Source organism: Nelumbo lutea, chromosome 4 (assembly GCF_056320005.1).
Source record: "Nelumbo lutea isolate HS-2025 chromosome 4, American lotus-T2T, whole genome shotgun sequence".
Classification (NCBI taxonomy): domain Eukaryota; kingdom Viridiplantae; phylum Streptophyta; class Magnoliopsida; order Proteales; family Nelumbonaceae; genus Nelumbo; species Nelumbo lutea.
Window position 1 is genome coordinate 27313683 of NC_142687.1, and position 14288 is coordinate 27327970.

General features: G+C 38.5%; 1 protein-coding gene across 6 annotated transcripts in view; it reads left to right on the top strand.

The window, feature by feature from the left end:
* Positions 1-14288, top strand: part of SWEETIE (HEAT repeat-containing protein) — a 167935-nt gene that overhangs the window by 4259 nt on the left and 149388 nt on the right. For 3 of the 6 annotated variants that reach the window (XM_088985204.1, XM_088985208.1, XM_088985209.1), the window contains exons 3-6: positions 7858-7964; positions 12182-12418; positions 12563-12652; positions 12733-12820. In XM_088985204.1, coding sequence (XP_088841330.1) covers positions 7858-7964; positions 12182-12418; positions 12563-12652; positions 12733-12820 — 522 coding nt within the window. The remainder of the gene's footprint in view (positions 1-7857; positions 7965-12181; positions 12419-12562; positions 12653-12732; positions 12821-14288) is intronic. The other 3 variants (XM_088985207.1, XM_088985210.1, XM_088985205.1) reach the window with 2 other exon arrangements.

A 14288-nucleotide genomic window follows, 5' to 3' on the forward strand; every position in this document is an offset into this window, starting at 1 on the left:
ATTCATGACAGCCCAGGATTTCCTAAAGAGTTTCCACCAAAATTTCAGGTGGGTTCTCCCTCAAATTGTTGCTTGAAATTCCTCTAAATTCATCAATGGTTAACATCCAAGATAGGAGGAAAAGAACTGTAGTGAGAATGGGCCGAATGGGCCTTAGTGTTCTTTATTTCTTGTAGGTAGTATTTAAAAGTTATGTTTCTTAGTCATGGGCCTTCTTTTATTTTCTTTAATTATTTCTTTAGTACTCAAACTTGGAATTATTAATAAAAGTGATGAAAGGGGGCTAGAGAGAGAGGTCTGAATTCTTCTTTTCTCTCTTCCCTTCTTTTCTTCTTCCACAACCTATTGCTGAAACTTCTTTCTTCTTTTTTCTCTTTCTATATTTTCTTCTTTTCTTGCATTATCTGAATCACTGTAGGTGTAATTCAACTTGGTATCAGAGCAGGTTCTCACTTTTGACTTTTTTCTCATTTCTTTGCCCATACATAGTGTGTATGGAGAACTGATCGGTTAATCAATATGCATCCCAGTTAGGAAGGCTTTTAGAGAGTTTTGTGGAGGTTTTTCATCCTTAGTTGAAGCCCAGGACAGGTTCTTGGAGCTTTTTCTTGAAAATCCTAGATAACTGGAGAAAACTTGTTATAGGTCGTAAAGATAGTTTTAACCAGGCGCTTGGAGACCAAAGGTAAGCCTTTTGATTTCTATTAGGGGCAGTTTTGGTTGGATTGGATTTTGGAACCTCTGGAAGGGTTGGTTAAAGTTTCTCTCTTTCTTCCCATTCCATAGGACCCTGTGAAACCCTAATTTTGGAGGGTTGAAAGGTTGGTCTTTGCTTAACACAGTAAATTTAGCCTAGTAAAGCTCTAATTTGATTTTTATTTGCATCCGTTTACTCAATGGTGCAAACTGGAGGAGAGACCAAATATTCCACAGATTTCGGGTTTGGACATGGTGGGTTAGTGGAGAATCTTTTTGGGGCTATGACTACTATGAAGCTAGATGGGACCAATTATTTACTTGGTCTCAATCTATTAAGATACATGTTTGTAGTAGAGGAAAATGGAGTTATATTACCGGGAGCAAGAAGAAACCAGAGGAGGATGATCCTACCTATGAAAGGTGGATGTAGGAAAATTACACAGTAGTGGGTTGGTTAGTGAAATCTATGCAACCACACATTAGTAAGCATTACTCGTGGATGGAAACTGCAAAAGAAGTGTGGGATAGTGTCACAGAGACCTATCCCTAAAAGCTTAATGTTACTTGGGCCTATAAATTGAAGCATGATGTGAATAATCTTAGATAAGGGGAGAAACCCTTAGCAGCCTACTTCTTTTTGCTGAAATCTCTTTGGCAAGAGATTGATTTGATGGAGACTATTGTTTGGAGTTGCACAAAGGATGCAGAAACATATAGGAGGTTGATTGAGAGAAATCGGGTCTTTGAGTTCCTCACCGGACTCAACTCAGAGTATGATATTGTGAGGCAAAATGTTTTAGCAAAGGATGAGGTGACTTTGTCTCAGGCATATGCTATGGTGAGCAGTGAGGAGAGTAGAAGACAGGTTCAGCCTGTTGAGCCGTAGGTTGAACACTATGCTAATGCTGGGATGAAGCCGAAGGTTAACACTGGGAAGAAAGATGTTATCTATGAATACTGTCAGAAGCCTAAACACACTAAAGACACATGTTGGAAGCTGTATCCATAGCTCGTTCCTGCCAAATTCAAGAGAGAAAATGGTGGAAAAAGGGTTGAAATTGGAAAAGGTGGAAATGCAAATGTAGCCACCTCTTCACAAGGCCAACAAGGACAAGGTGGAGAGAAGTCAATGGGAGAACAGCTTGCAGCCGCTAGGGCTGAATATGAGAAGTATGGCCGAATCATCAGTCATTTGGAGTCCACTGCTACAACTCCTTCAAAGACTGTTCCTTACTTTGCATATGCTCACTCAGGTATTCGTGCCACTGCACATCATGCTTCTGTCTCAGGTACTCATAAAACCTCTTGGATAATTGATTTTGATGCTGACCATATGGCCAGTGTTTCACAGTTATTCACCTCTTACCAACTTCTTTCTGGTCGGGATTAGATATCCCTTGCTGATGGCTCCCTAGCCCCTATCATGGGAAAGGGAGACATTAAGACCTCTAATGCCTTGACTTTATCATCTGTCCTTCATGTACCTAAACTTAATACCAATTTGCTTTCAGTTAGTAATTTGACTAAATCCCTGAATTGTAGTGTGACCTTTTCATTCCATCATATTGTGTTTTTTAGGACATGGAATCTCAGAAGGTGATTGGTAGTGGCCATGAGGCGAATGGGATCTATCAATTAGACATGCCTGAGCAGAGCCAAGAACAAGCTAAGAGAATTGCATTTGTTTTAGAGTCCACTAGTCGTATTATATTATGTCATAGTTGTTTGGGTCATTTGTCCTTTTCTTCATTGAGTCAGTTGTTTCCAGAGTTATTTAAAGGAATTAGTCTATCGAGTCTTCATTGTGAGCCTTGTGAGTTCTCAAAGCATTGCAAGGGCACTTATCTTTCAAGTAATAAAATATCAACTATTCCTTTTAATATTGTTCACTTTGATGTATGGAGGCCTTACCTTTTACCATGTATGGGTGGGTATATATATGTCATCTTGTTTATTGATGATTTTTAATGATATACTTGGATTTACCTTATGCATTCTCGGGCTGAAGTGCCTAAACTTGTGCAACAGTTCCATGAACGCATACTCGCTCAGTTTAACACCTGCATCAAAATATTTCGGTCAGACCATAGTTCTCGAGGTGACGCCTAGGCGGATGCCTAGGTGACAAGGTGCCCTTTGAGGCTCGCCTCGCCTAATCGCCAAGCAACTTTGTACTATGTATTGTAAAATATTTTTCGTTCTTTATTTTTTGACATTATAATTATAAAATAGGCACTATTACACTAAAATATTCATTTTGTGTGTTTATATACTAATTTGTTTTCATTATTTTCTTATTTGTTAGGATTTAATCAATACAAACATTGCTAAATGCTGTATTGAACCCTCAAAGACTTTAAAACCTGAACTACTTTTAAAAAAAATCCATCGCCTAGGCGACAAGGCGACAAGGCACTCCTCTAACACCCAGCCTTGCCTTGGCGCCTTGAAAACTATGGGTTAGACACTGCTAAGGAATATTTTGAGAAGGACCTTACCTCCTATCTTGAGAAGTTTGGGGTTATTCATCAGAGTTCTTGTGCCCGCACTCCACAACAAAATGGAGTAGCGGAGAGAAAAAGCAGACACATTATGCAAGGAGCATTCGTTTTGCTACCCATGTTCTTGTGAAGTTTTGGAGTGATGCAGTTTTAATAGCTACTTACCTTATTAACCGGATGCCTTCTCGAGTCTTGGGGTTAGAATCTCCTTTTGGAGTCCTCTTTCTTGATGTTGAGATTTTCTCTATTCCATTGAGAGTCTTTGGTTGCACTTGTGATGTCCACATTGCCAGTTCCAAAGGACATAAGTTTGACCCCAAGGCTCAGAAGTGTTTCTTCCTTGGTTACGCCTCCACACAGAAAGGGTACCGTTGTTTTGATCCCATTAGTGACACCCAGTTTGTTTCCAGGGATGTCACCTTTGCAGAGTTAATTCCTTTTTATAGCCATCCTTCTGAGGGGGAGAGATCTCTCGACTTGTTTTCTTTATCCCTTTGCCAACTCCAGTTGAGTTTTGTGTCGAGCCCTCCGCAGTTACCCCCATTCCCATGGAGGGATCCTCTCCTTTGAGGTCTTCCCCTCTTGCTCCTCACTCTCCTCTTGCTAGTCCTCAAGTTGTTTCCACTCATCCTATTCTCCAGAGGTGGTACCAACAACAAAGGCTAAGGCAAACACAGGTTGATCCCATACCTCCAATTGAGTATCAAGCGCTCCCGATTGTTGAAGAGAGGACATGTCCATCACCTCCACCAACACCCTCGTTTCCATACCTTAACCTAACCATTTCTTTGAGAAAAAGTAAGAAGAAATGTACAACTCATTGTATTTCCAAACACCTTTCCTATATCTTGTTGTCCCCATCCTACTTTGCATTTCTAGCCTCCATTTCCTCTCAATCCATCCCAAAGTTTGTTTCAGAAGCTTTTGCCACACCTGATTGGAAGGATACAATAAGTATTGAAATAGAAGCCTTTCATAAAAACAATACCTGGGATATTATTGACTTGCCAGCTGGGAAGGAATCTGTTGGGTGCAAGTGGGTTTTCACTATCAAGTATCGTGTAGATGGGTCAATTGAGAGGTATAAGGCTCAGCTTGTTGCCAAGGGATATACCCAGGTATATGGGGTAGATTACATTGAGACCTTTTCTCCAGTTGCTAAGATGACTTCGGTGAGAGTTCTTTTATCCTTAGTAGTGAGATATGATTGGCTTCTATATCTATTGATGTTAAGAATGTATTCCTGAATGGTGATCTCACTAAAGAGGTTTATATGTCCCTTCCTCCTGGTATATATGACAAGGAATTGTAGGGTAAGGTGTGTAGATTGAAGAAATCACTTTATGGCTTGAAACAATCTCCATGTGCTTGGTTTGACAGGTTTAGGGCTGCTCTTGTTCAGTTTGGCTACACTCAGACTCAATATGATCATACATTCTTTGTTAAGAGAAAAGGCACTTTGGTGACATTTCTTATAGTTTATGTAGATGATATTGTGGTTACTGGTAGTGATATAGAAGAAGTTAGTGCTCTCAAGAAATTTCTCAATTCTGAATTTGAAATTAAAGATTTAGGGGAGTTGCGGTATTTTCTGGGCATTGAGGTTGCTAGGTCCAAGGAAGGTATCTTTATTTTTCAACTGAAGTATGTGTTAGACCTTCTTACTAAGATTGGAAAATTTGGTGCTAAACCTGCCTCTACCCCTATTCATATTTATCATAAACTCTCAGCTAATGATGGAGAACTTTTACTTGACAGGGGAGTGTTTAAGAGATTACTGGGGAAACTTCTTTATCTATGTATGACTTGTCTAGACATTTCATATGCTGTGAGTGTCATCAGCCAGTTCACGCATGCTCTTAGAGACACATATGGCTGCTGCAGAAAGGGTGTTATGCTACCTAAAGGGAACCCCCAAGCAGGGTATATTATTTGCTAAACATGGACACATTAAGGTAGAAGCATATACAGATGCTGATTGGGCAGGAAATGTGGATGTCAGGAGATCCACATCAGGATATTTTGCTATGGTAATTGGAAATATCGTTTCTTGAAGAAGCAAAAAGCAATTAGTGGTTGCTAGATCTTCAGTTGAGGTAGAGTATAGAGCTATGGCCCATGGTGTTTTCGAATTGTTATAGCTTAGATTTCTCCTTTATTAGATGGGCGTTTCATGTGATGAGCCACTGATGTTGTATTGTGATAACCAAGCTGCTATTAACATTTCTCACAACCCAGTTCAGCATGATAGAACTAAGCACATTTAGGTAGACAAGCAATTTATATGGGAGAGAGTGGCTTTAGGAGACGTTTGCCTACCTTTCATTGCATTAGAAGAGCAATTAGCAGACTTTCTAATTAAGGGAGTCCCAAAGGCAAAGCTTCAACATTATGTAAGCAAGCTGGGCATGATTGACATCTATGCTTAGTTTGAGGGGGAGTGTAGTGAGAATGGGCCGAATGGGCCTTAATATTTTTTGTTTCTTTTAAGTAGTATTTAAAAGTTATGTTTCTTAGTTATGGGCCTTCTTTTATTTTCTTTAATTACTTATTTAGTGCTGGCCACCCCATTAAGGGCATCCAAGTAATTGTACTCAGACTTAGAATTATTAATAAAAGTGATGAAAGGGGGCTAGAGAGAGAGGTTCAAATTCTTCTTTTCTCTCTTCCCTTCTTTTCTTCTTCTACAACCTATTGCTGAAACTTCTTTCTTCTTTCTCTTTCTCTCTTTTCTTCTTTTCTTGCATTATCTGAATTACTATAGGTGTAATTTTCAACTAGGTTTATTAGAGTCTAAAAGGATGGGTTTGTTGAAATGAGAGATTCTGCATTTCTAATTTGATAGCACTATGGCAAAACCTTTAAGGGTCATTTGAGTAATTTCACATACATCAAATTGCAATCTACAAAGGGATTAAATATCTTAGCTCAATTCAACTCTACTCAACTAAACCTTATTCCAATTATACACGAATCTTGTTCAACTATTCCATTGTGTTCAGTGCTATTGAAGGCATTATTTTTTAATCCAAATAATATTTAATAAATTAGAACTCAAATAAGTGGGTTGGCTAGTCTGCTAGCCAAATCATTAAAAATAAAAAGTATCCCGATTGGGAGTTCCCTCTCTTTAAGTGGGAGAGACAGGTGTTCATTACCTAGGAGGAGGAGGTAGTTATATTACTACCCCACTCCCTATTTAAGCTCCTTAAGGGGAAGCTAGAAAAACAAAGAGAGACTCTTCGGAGAAAATTTTCACAAGAGATTCTTAAGAAAAGCAAAGATAAGGAGAGAAGAAAAGAGAAGTGCTTAAGGGAAGGCAAGGAAGGAAAAGTCTCACTAATATAGGTAGAAAAAGGAAAGTCCTCTCTGTGAATACTTCCTATTTATGCCTTCTACTATGTATCCTTCTTTCTCTCTCTTTTATTTTTACTTTTGAAAAAGGAAATAGAGGGAAATAAAACATCTACAATCAGGTGCCTCTACTTGGTTGATTATGGTCCCTCTTTCAAGACAAAGTTAGGGGTTAAACCATCTATAGTCTAATTCTCAAAGGCTGATTATGGTTCCCTTCAAAGGAAAATGAAGAGTAGAGGGAAATAAACTATCTACAACTAGGTGCCTCTACTTGGTTGATCATGGTTCCTCTTTCAAGACAAAGTTAGGGTTTAAACCATTTACAGTCTGATTCTTGAAGGCTTATGGTTCCCTTCATATGAAAATGAAGAGCAAAGGGATGAAAATCGTCTACAATCAAATATTCAGTTTGATTGACTACGGTTCCCCTTTTCGTATGCAAAAATCCAAGGATTAAGGCTGTCTACAATCAGAATTCATCTGATTGACTATAATTTATTGTGAAGAAAGGAGTGGGAGGGAGATTTTCTTTGTATTAAAAAAAAGAGAAATATATTGCTGTATAGTTTCTCAATTGTATTTTCTTTTTCTTTCTTCCCATTCTTGTACACTTGATGTAAAAGAAAAGCAAATGAAAAGTTCTTTTTAAGTACCTTATTGTTCTTTTCTTTTGTTCTATGCATCCATTTCTCCAAGTCAGAATCAAAAGGTGTTCTCTACTTTCTTGTGGAGATGTAATTAAGGGGAACAATCCGTATGATTCCCTGAATGAGTCTTACCCAAAATAATAAAAACTCAATCACTTGATTGAGTGAATTATGTTGCATGAGAATTTATTAAAATTTTCACACCAACAAGTGCCAATGTTCATTATCTATTATTGAATTGCAGGCCTTTGAACCATTTCTCAACTCTCACTATTTTAACTCATGTCTTTTTTGGTCTTCCCTTTGCTCTTTAAGCCTTCCATCTTGTGACAGATTACTTTCTTGTCACTGGTGCTGTTGATGTTATTATTTGCAGATGACCAAACTATTTTAGTCTACTTTTCGTCATTTTAGCACCTATCTGAGTTACTTTGAATAATTTCATTTGTGATCCTATCCTTATTTTTCCCACTCATTCATCTCAACGTCTTTATTTTTGTTACATCATTTTTCTGAACATGTTGAAATGAATGAAATCTTTAATCTAACAAAATCGCCACCCCTTGGTGATTTTGGTGTTAACTTCTTTGGTTTTGTTTATGTTGTGATTTCTTCTTTGGTTCTGGTTTAATTTTCTTGTTATTATTTGATAGGAGCAGCACAGTGCTTGGGGGAATTATACCGACTTTTTGGGAGAAAAATTACTTCAGGTTTACTTGAAACAACAAATATTGCAGCAAAACTGATGAAATTTTATGAGGTAGTATTCTAATTCTTTCCCCTCCCTATTTTTCTCTCCTCATGCTCTTCGGTTACTTTCAGTTTTTGCATCTTTTACTTACATAATTGGATTTTTGGCCCTCTTTATTCTTTTGTATGAAAAAGTGTTTCATAACCTTTCCTTTTTTTATCTGGTATATTTTAAATTTTGGATCACTGGATATTTTTCCCATTTTTTAAGACTCGGCCCGGACCAGATGGTTGGACTATGAAAACCGTGAACCAGTGGCCTTTCTGTGTCCCAGTTAAATGACGGTTTTGGTGGATTGGACAGGCAAACCACGCAGTTAACCGGTAAAACTGGGACCCAGAGAGCATTCCAGTTTTTGCTCAGGTCTGAGTCTTAAAACATTGATTTTTTTTTCCATTACCACTCATGGGAAGATGATTTCTGTTCTCTTCTGCCTCCTCACTGATGTTCTTACATTTGAGCTGGTTTTGAGCAAGGATCTTCTTTATGATGTTCAAAAAGATAGGGGACATGCAAATCAAGTAAAGCTTAAGGATGTTACCTGAAATACTATTATTATTATTTATTTATTTATCTTTTGATTGGAAGTTAACTGAGGCACTATTATGCACTTGGGAGTCAAAATAATAGGGAAATGTGTGCAAAAAATAAGAGAAGGGGTGTCTATAGCTCACAAAAATTTGATTCAGTTTGTTTTTCATCCTTTCCCCCTTGTATTGTGTTTTTTTTTTCAGATTCATTAGATTAAAACAAAGAGATACAAAGAGAGATAATGGAAGAGATAAACTCTTCTAGTTCTCCCTCAATAGATAAATCATGTTACAAGTACAACAAAGCCCAAAATAGATGATTCCTTCCCACCCCCTGTTTAGCCAATGCATCAGTGAAGAAGTTAGCATCTCTTTCTTCCTTGTATTGTTAAGAGTAACATATGTCAAATCAGAATATAGAAAAGGACTAAGAGGACAAAATGCCCTCACTTGACAAAACTAATGCTAAACTTAACATGTACAAAAATGACTACCCAACAGAGAAATGCTGTCTCGTCAAAATATAACCTAGTTGAATGTCTTAAAATCCTTTGACATGAAGGTCCAGTTCATTACAAAGGAAAACTAAGAGAAGAGCATAGGGAATGTAAGCACATATATTTTTGTTTTTCCATGAATTCTGTTTTCAATTTTCTTTTGTCTTAAAGTCACTTGAATTATGAGTTCGCAGAGAAGCATATAGTCAGTCGAGGCATTAATTCCACATTCTTGGCCCTAGTTCCAAAGAAGGTTGATGCTCTCCGTCCTAACGATTTTAGGCCAATTAGTTGGTGACTAGTATTTATAAAATCCTGGCCAAGGTCTTGTCTTTAAGGATTAAAGAAATCCTCCCCTCCATTATTAGTCAGGCTCAAGGGGCTTTCATCCAAGGGCGTCAGATAATTGATCAGATTATGATTGCCAATGAATGTGTGGAAGAGATGAAGAGGTCCAAGCAGAGAGGCTTTGTTTGTAAGCTTGATATGGATAAAGCCTAAGATTTGGTGGACTGGTAGTTCCTACTAGAGGTTTTGAGGAAGTGTGGGTTTGGGGAAAGATGGTGCAGTTGGATGGCTGGTTGTGTTAGCTCTTGTCACTATTTCATCCTAGTAACGGGGTGGTGAGGGATTTTTTTCCAGCTAGTTGGGGAATCAAACAAGGGGACCCACTTTCACCCTTCCTCTTTACCTTGGTAGCTGATGTGTTTAGTCGAATTATCGCTAGGGCTGATAGGGAAAATGTGATAAGGGGTTGGAGAGTAGGCACAAACCGAATTCCAATTACTCACCTTCAGTTTGCAGATGACTTGATGATCTTCTGTGAGGGAGGTTTCAGTGAGAAGGTGGAAAATTTGAAAGAATTGATTACAGTTTTTTAAGGAGTCTCTAATTTGAAAATCAATCTAGGAAAACGCTGCATAGCCGGAGTAAATTTAGTTTTTGAGGAGGTTGAGGCGATTGCACGCTGTCTTGAGTGCTCCATTTCCTCCTGGCCTTTGTCTTACTTAGGGCTTCCGTTGGGAGCAAACCCTAGGGAGAGTAGGTTCTGGACCTCAATCTTGGAGAAGTTAGAAAAGAGACTAGCTGTTTGGAAGAAAAATTATATCTCTTTGGGTGGGAGGATCACTTTGATAAAAGCTACCCTCATGAATCTACCTACCTATTATCTCTCTGTCTTTAGGATACCGTCTAGGGAAGCGAAGAAGTTGGAAAAATTGATGAGAGATTTTTTGTGGGAACCGGGAGAAGGTAAAAAAGACCATTTAATTAAGTGGGGGGGGGTTGTGGGTAGAAGCAAAGAGGAGGGAGGGTTAGGGCTCGGGAATGTGCTTAAAAAGAACACAGCTCTGTTAGGGAAGTGATTGTGGAGATGGCCTCTGGAGCGGGATAGACTCTGGCACAAAGTAGTGAAGAGTATTCATGGATGTTCAGAGAGTGGTTGGGATGCTGGTGCATCAAGGAGGGCTAACCTAGCCACACCTTGGAAAGCAATTCACAAGGTTCTTTTGCAGTTCCTTAGCTGTGTCAGGTATAATGCTTGTTCAGGTTTTGGGAGGACATTTGGGTTGGAGATCTCCCTTTGAAAGACCTTTTTCCTTCATTCTACTCTGTTTTCTTGTATAAAAATGAGGTGATCTCAAAATTCCTTCCGTCGAATTTATCCTTACCAACTTTGTCTTGGGATTTTGGTTTCCGTAGAGGATTAAGGGTTGAGGAAATTGAGTGTTTGTCTATTCTTCTAGGTCTCCTTGATAAGGTTTGGTTGGATCCCTCGAAATCTGATAAAAGGATTTGGGCCATTCACCCCAAAGGGTGGTTCCTTTTTCAAGTTCCTCTGCCAATCTCTCTCATCAGAGTTTCCCTTTCAAAGAAGTCTGGTGTAGGCCGGTCCCTCCAAGGTTATGTCTTTGTGTTGGGAAGTGTGGCGTGGTAAAGTAAACACGATTTTGGAAGGATTGGAAGTAAACATGATGTCTTTATGCCATTTTGTCCAGGTCTTTACATTGGTTAAAGACTCTAGAATTATTTACCCATTTTACTTTTACTGATTGTTGGTAGCAAGCTGTTCCTCCTACAAGGGAAGGGCAGTGACTAGCTGGGTCCCCCCTCCTCTTGGTTCTTTGAAGCTGAATTTTGATGGGAGTAGCCAGGGTAACCTGGGTCCCTTTGGGATGGGAGGTGTACTGAGGAATGAGGCTGGATAGGTTGTCTTAATCTACTCTGGCCCTTTAGGAGTTGGGAACTCTATCTGGGCAGAACTGCTAGCTGCAATACAAGGAATACTTCTTGCAAAAGAAGTGGGCGTGGAGCAGCTTCTGATTGAAGGAGACTCTAAGACAGTGGTGGACTGGTTAAATAATCCAGAGGATGTTACTTGGGGCTACAAAAATGAGTTAAAGAAATTCAAATGGCTGACAAGAAATATGTCTATAACAGTACAATGGGTTGGGAGATCAGCTAATGCTTTTGCTGATGTCTTGGCAAAACAAGGGATAATTAGGTTAACATTGTTCTGGGCACAATTGTAACTATTGTTTTAATTTAAACATTCATGTTTTCTCTGTTGTAGTTTGTGTATTTGCTTTTTGGAGAGGCTGCTTCTCGTGCCTCTAAGGGGATCTTCTTGTATCTATTCATTATTTTAATGGAATTGATGTTATTTATCAAAAAAAAAGTCACTTGAATTATGTTTTCAAAAAGTATTTTTGTTTTTCTCCTTCTATAAATTATATTTTCTTGGTCTATCAGTTATGGCTCTTAAGTTATTTTATTTTCACCAAAAACCAACATGCTTGGTCAATAGCAAAGCTTTTTATTGATCTGATGAACCTTCTATTTTTTACCATGATGTATGGAATTTTTCTCATACTCCTATTTGAACTTTTATTCTTTAAAACCTTCACTGTTAACAACATTTTATTTTGATTGTTGTGGAGTTGATGCACTGAAGAGTGTATGGTTCTTCTGTTGGAATCCTTGTTTTCTCTTTTCCTTCAAAATTGGTGTCGTTTTTGTTCCTAATGAAAGTTGTAAGTGGTATACTTCATTTTTAGTTAATAATTTACTTAATGGTTTTGTAGTCCAAAGTTGATATCTTTTGATACCAGATAGTTATTCATTCTCATCTTACTATTTTTTCTTCTTTCTTCTTATTCTTTTTTAAAGTTTTGCATGATGCATATATTTGCAATTTCAGGACTTTGTGAGACAAGAAGCTCTACAAATGCTCCAGAGTGCATTGGAAGGTTCAGGTGGTAATGCTGCTTCTGCAGCATATTCTGAGGCTTATCGTCTCATCATGAGGATAGGTGTTGGAGATAAGTCATTTCTTGTTAGAATTGCAGCTGCTAGATGTCTGAAGACATTGGCCAACATAGGGGGGCCTGGTCTGTCAACTGCAGAGCTTGACAATTCAGCCTCTTATTGTGTCAAGGCAAATCTTCATCTACATTTCTTTTCCTCTGACCCCTCTTTTTTTGTTTGTTTGTGTTGATTGAATTCTGTTTAATTTTATTAAAATAGAGGTCCATCTTTTACACATTGGTTTCTCGTCTTAATTAATGCCTTGTTTCACTAGGCTCTTGAAGATCCTGTCTCCTCTGTCAGGGATGCCTTTGCTGAAGCTCTGGGGGCTTTGCTTGCTCTTGGAATGAATCCTGAGGCACAGGTATATGTTCTCAAGTGGATCTTAACTTTCAAGGTATTTTGTTCTTTTGGGTTTGTGTTCTTATAGTTTGTTCTTACTAGGTTCAGTCAAGAGGAAAACTTAATTCTACACCATCAAAGAAACTGGAAGGTGGCTTGCAAAAGCATTTAACCATGCCATTCATGAAAGGTATAATTATGCCTGGATTTTGGGGATAGATTTTTGGAAATTCTTGAGTTGCAAAATTGCAATTCTGAGTGTATTTTGTGAGTAATTGTGTTTATGCCTTGAGGTGTTGCTTTAACACCTTGTTTCTGGTTGTAACCAGAATTTTTTTTTTTAATAAAATTCCTTTTATATATAATTTGAAAGTGTGTAAGGAAGATATAAGTGCAGAGCTCCTAGGCTCAAGAAGAAATGCATACTGTCTGATTGAGTGATTGTGCATTGATGTGTTCCTATTCTAGACCTTTCATCCCTCTTTTTATTTTTACTCTTCAAAAAAAGGGATAGATCTGTAGTTTTTTTGCCAATAAGTCCCAACACTATTAGTGTGGATCCCATATGCATGTAGATTGACCAAAATACCCCTGCTATCTCAAATTACAAAAAAGACAAGTTTTGGAAATTCCAAATTTGACTCTTTGGATCCTGTACCAGAGACTGTATCCTTTCCCCTCTCTCCTGGCTAATCATGCTTTAAATGATTGAGTTCATTTGGAATCTACCTCAAGGAAGTTGGAAAAAGCTCAGGTTTTCTCTTTATCTTACTGAGATAGTGAGCTAATCTCCACAGGCTTTATTGGAATTGGCTGAACCCTCACATACAATTGAGTAAATGAGGTTGTGTTCTTTTAGCCATGCTAGACCTGGTCAACAAGGCTGGTACTTCTGCTTTGAGTGCATCTACATCACCTATGGGACCACTATAAAACCAGATAGGGGAGCCTCTTGAATCACTAAAAACTCCTCCATTCTAGGTGGCCCTAGATTTTCCTTGGAGCTACCATCGGTAGGGATAACTTTCCTCCTAGGAGTGGTAGAGGTGGGCCTCTTGGTTGAGGGGCCTCTTGGTTGAGGTCTGAAGTGTAAAGGACCTCTGCTAGGTTTCTCTAGGTAATATTGAGAAAATTATTTTAAATTGTACATTGTTCACAGTGCATGAATTAGCCATGTTTGCTGAAATAGTGCTGTCGAATGAGAGAAGAAGAGGAACAGAAATGAAATGGGCGGCAGTAAACCATTCGGCCAGCCCTAATCTATTATATATAAAGGCATTACATAATGTTACATGAATGGACAAGACTGCCCCTGATTAGTGATGGGACACCTAGTCGAAATAAACATTAAGTAAGATTAGGCCCAGTAACAAGGCCCACTAACTAATGACTTAAGACCCAACAAAAGGTAAACATACAAACTAAGACAGCTGAACCAACACTTCCCCTCAAGCTAAGCATGGATGTCAATCATGTTTAGCTTGCCAAGTAAGTCCATGAATTTCACTGTAGCTAGCCCTTTAGTCAGAACATCTGCAATCTGCATCTCGGAGGGAGTATAAGGAATGCAGAGTTCTCCTGAGACAATTCTTTCTCTAACAAAGTGACGGTCTATCTCAATATGTTTTGTTCTATCATGTTGCGTTGGGTTATTTGCA